General features: G+C 29.9%; 1 protein-coding gene across 1 annotated transcript in view; it reads right to left on the reverse strand.

The window, feature by feature from the left end:
• Window positions 1–47: 47 nt before the first annotated feature.
• PDCD2L (programmed cell death 2-like) overlaps window positions 48–512 on the reverse strand; it is a 27,361-nt gene continuing 26,896 nt past the window's right edge. The window contains exon 7 of the mRNA XM_011982307.1: window positions 48–218. Coding sequence (XP_011837697.1) covers window positions 73–218 — 146 coding nt within the window. The 3' untranslated portion in view covers window positions 48–72. The remainder of the gene's footprint in view (window positions 219–512) is intronic.

Raw genomic sequence — 512 nt, forward strand, 5'->3', positions numbered from 1 at the left:
AGGTTAATAACTTGCAAGTTAAAATAAGGTACATACACACATACTTGAACATAAAAATTGTTTTAATTTATATTAATAAAAGGAAGTGCTCTTAAACAATAATTCATCTGGGTCTTCTTGTATAATACAAAATTCTTCCATGGGGATCTGATGATTTGGGGGCCAGCAACTCTTCTCACATGTGTAAACTAGAATTGTTCCAAATTCCACAGAAAGACCTGAAAAATACAATGTATTCAGGCTTCCAGCAAAAAGAGTTATGAGACTGATGTTACTAAAAGGAGTGATTTTACCTTACAAGCTGAAAAAATAATTAGGTAAAGCAAAAACAGTGCTTACTGCTTTCAGCTATAACAGAATCACAGTCTATCCTATAATAAGTGAATATTGATAACAAAAAGCAGAATTAATTTAAAGTGGAAGGAAAATGTACTTTAAAAATAAACAAAAATTTCAACAAGTGTTCATCACAACTGTCTAGCTATCTGATGTTGAAAATCTATATTAAAATA

Source organism: Mandrillus leucophaeus, unplaced genomic scaffold, assembly GCF_000951045.1.
Source record: "Mandrillus leucophaeus isolate KB7577 unplaced genomic scaffold, Mleu.le_1.0 Scaffold238, whole genome shotgun sequence".
NCBI classification, from domain to species: Eukaryota; Metazoa; Chordata; class Mammalia; order Primates; family Cercopithecidae; genus Mandrillus; species Mandrillus leucophaeus.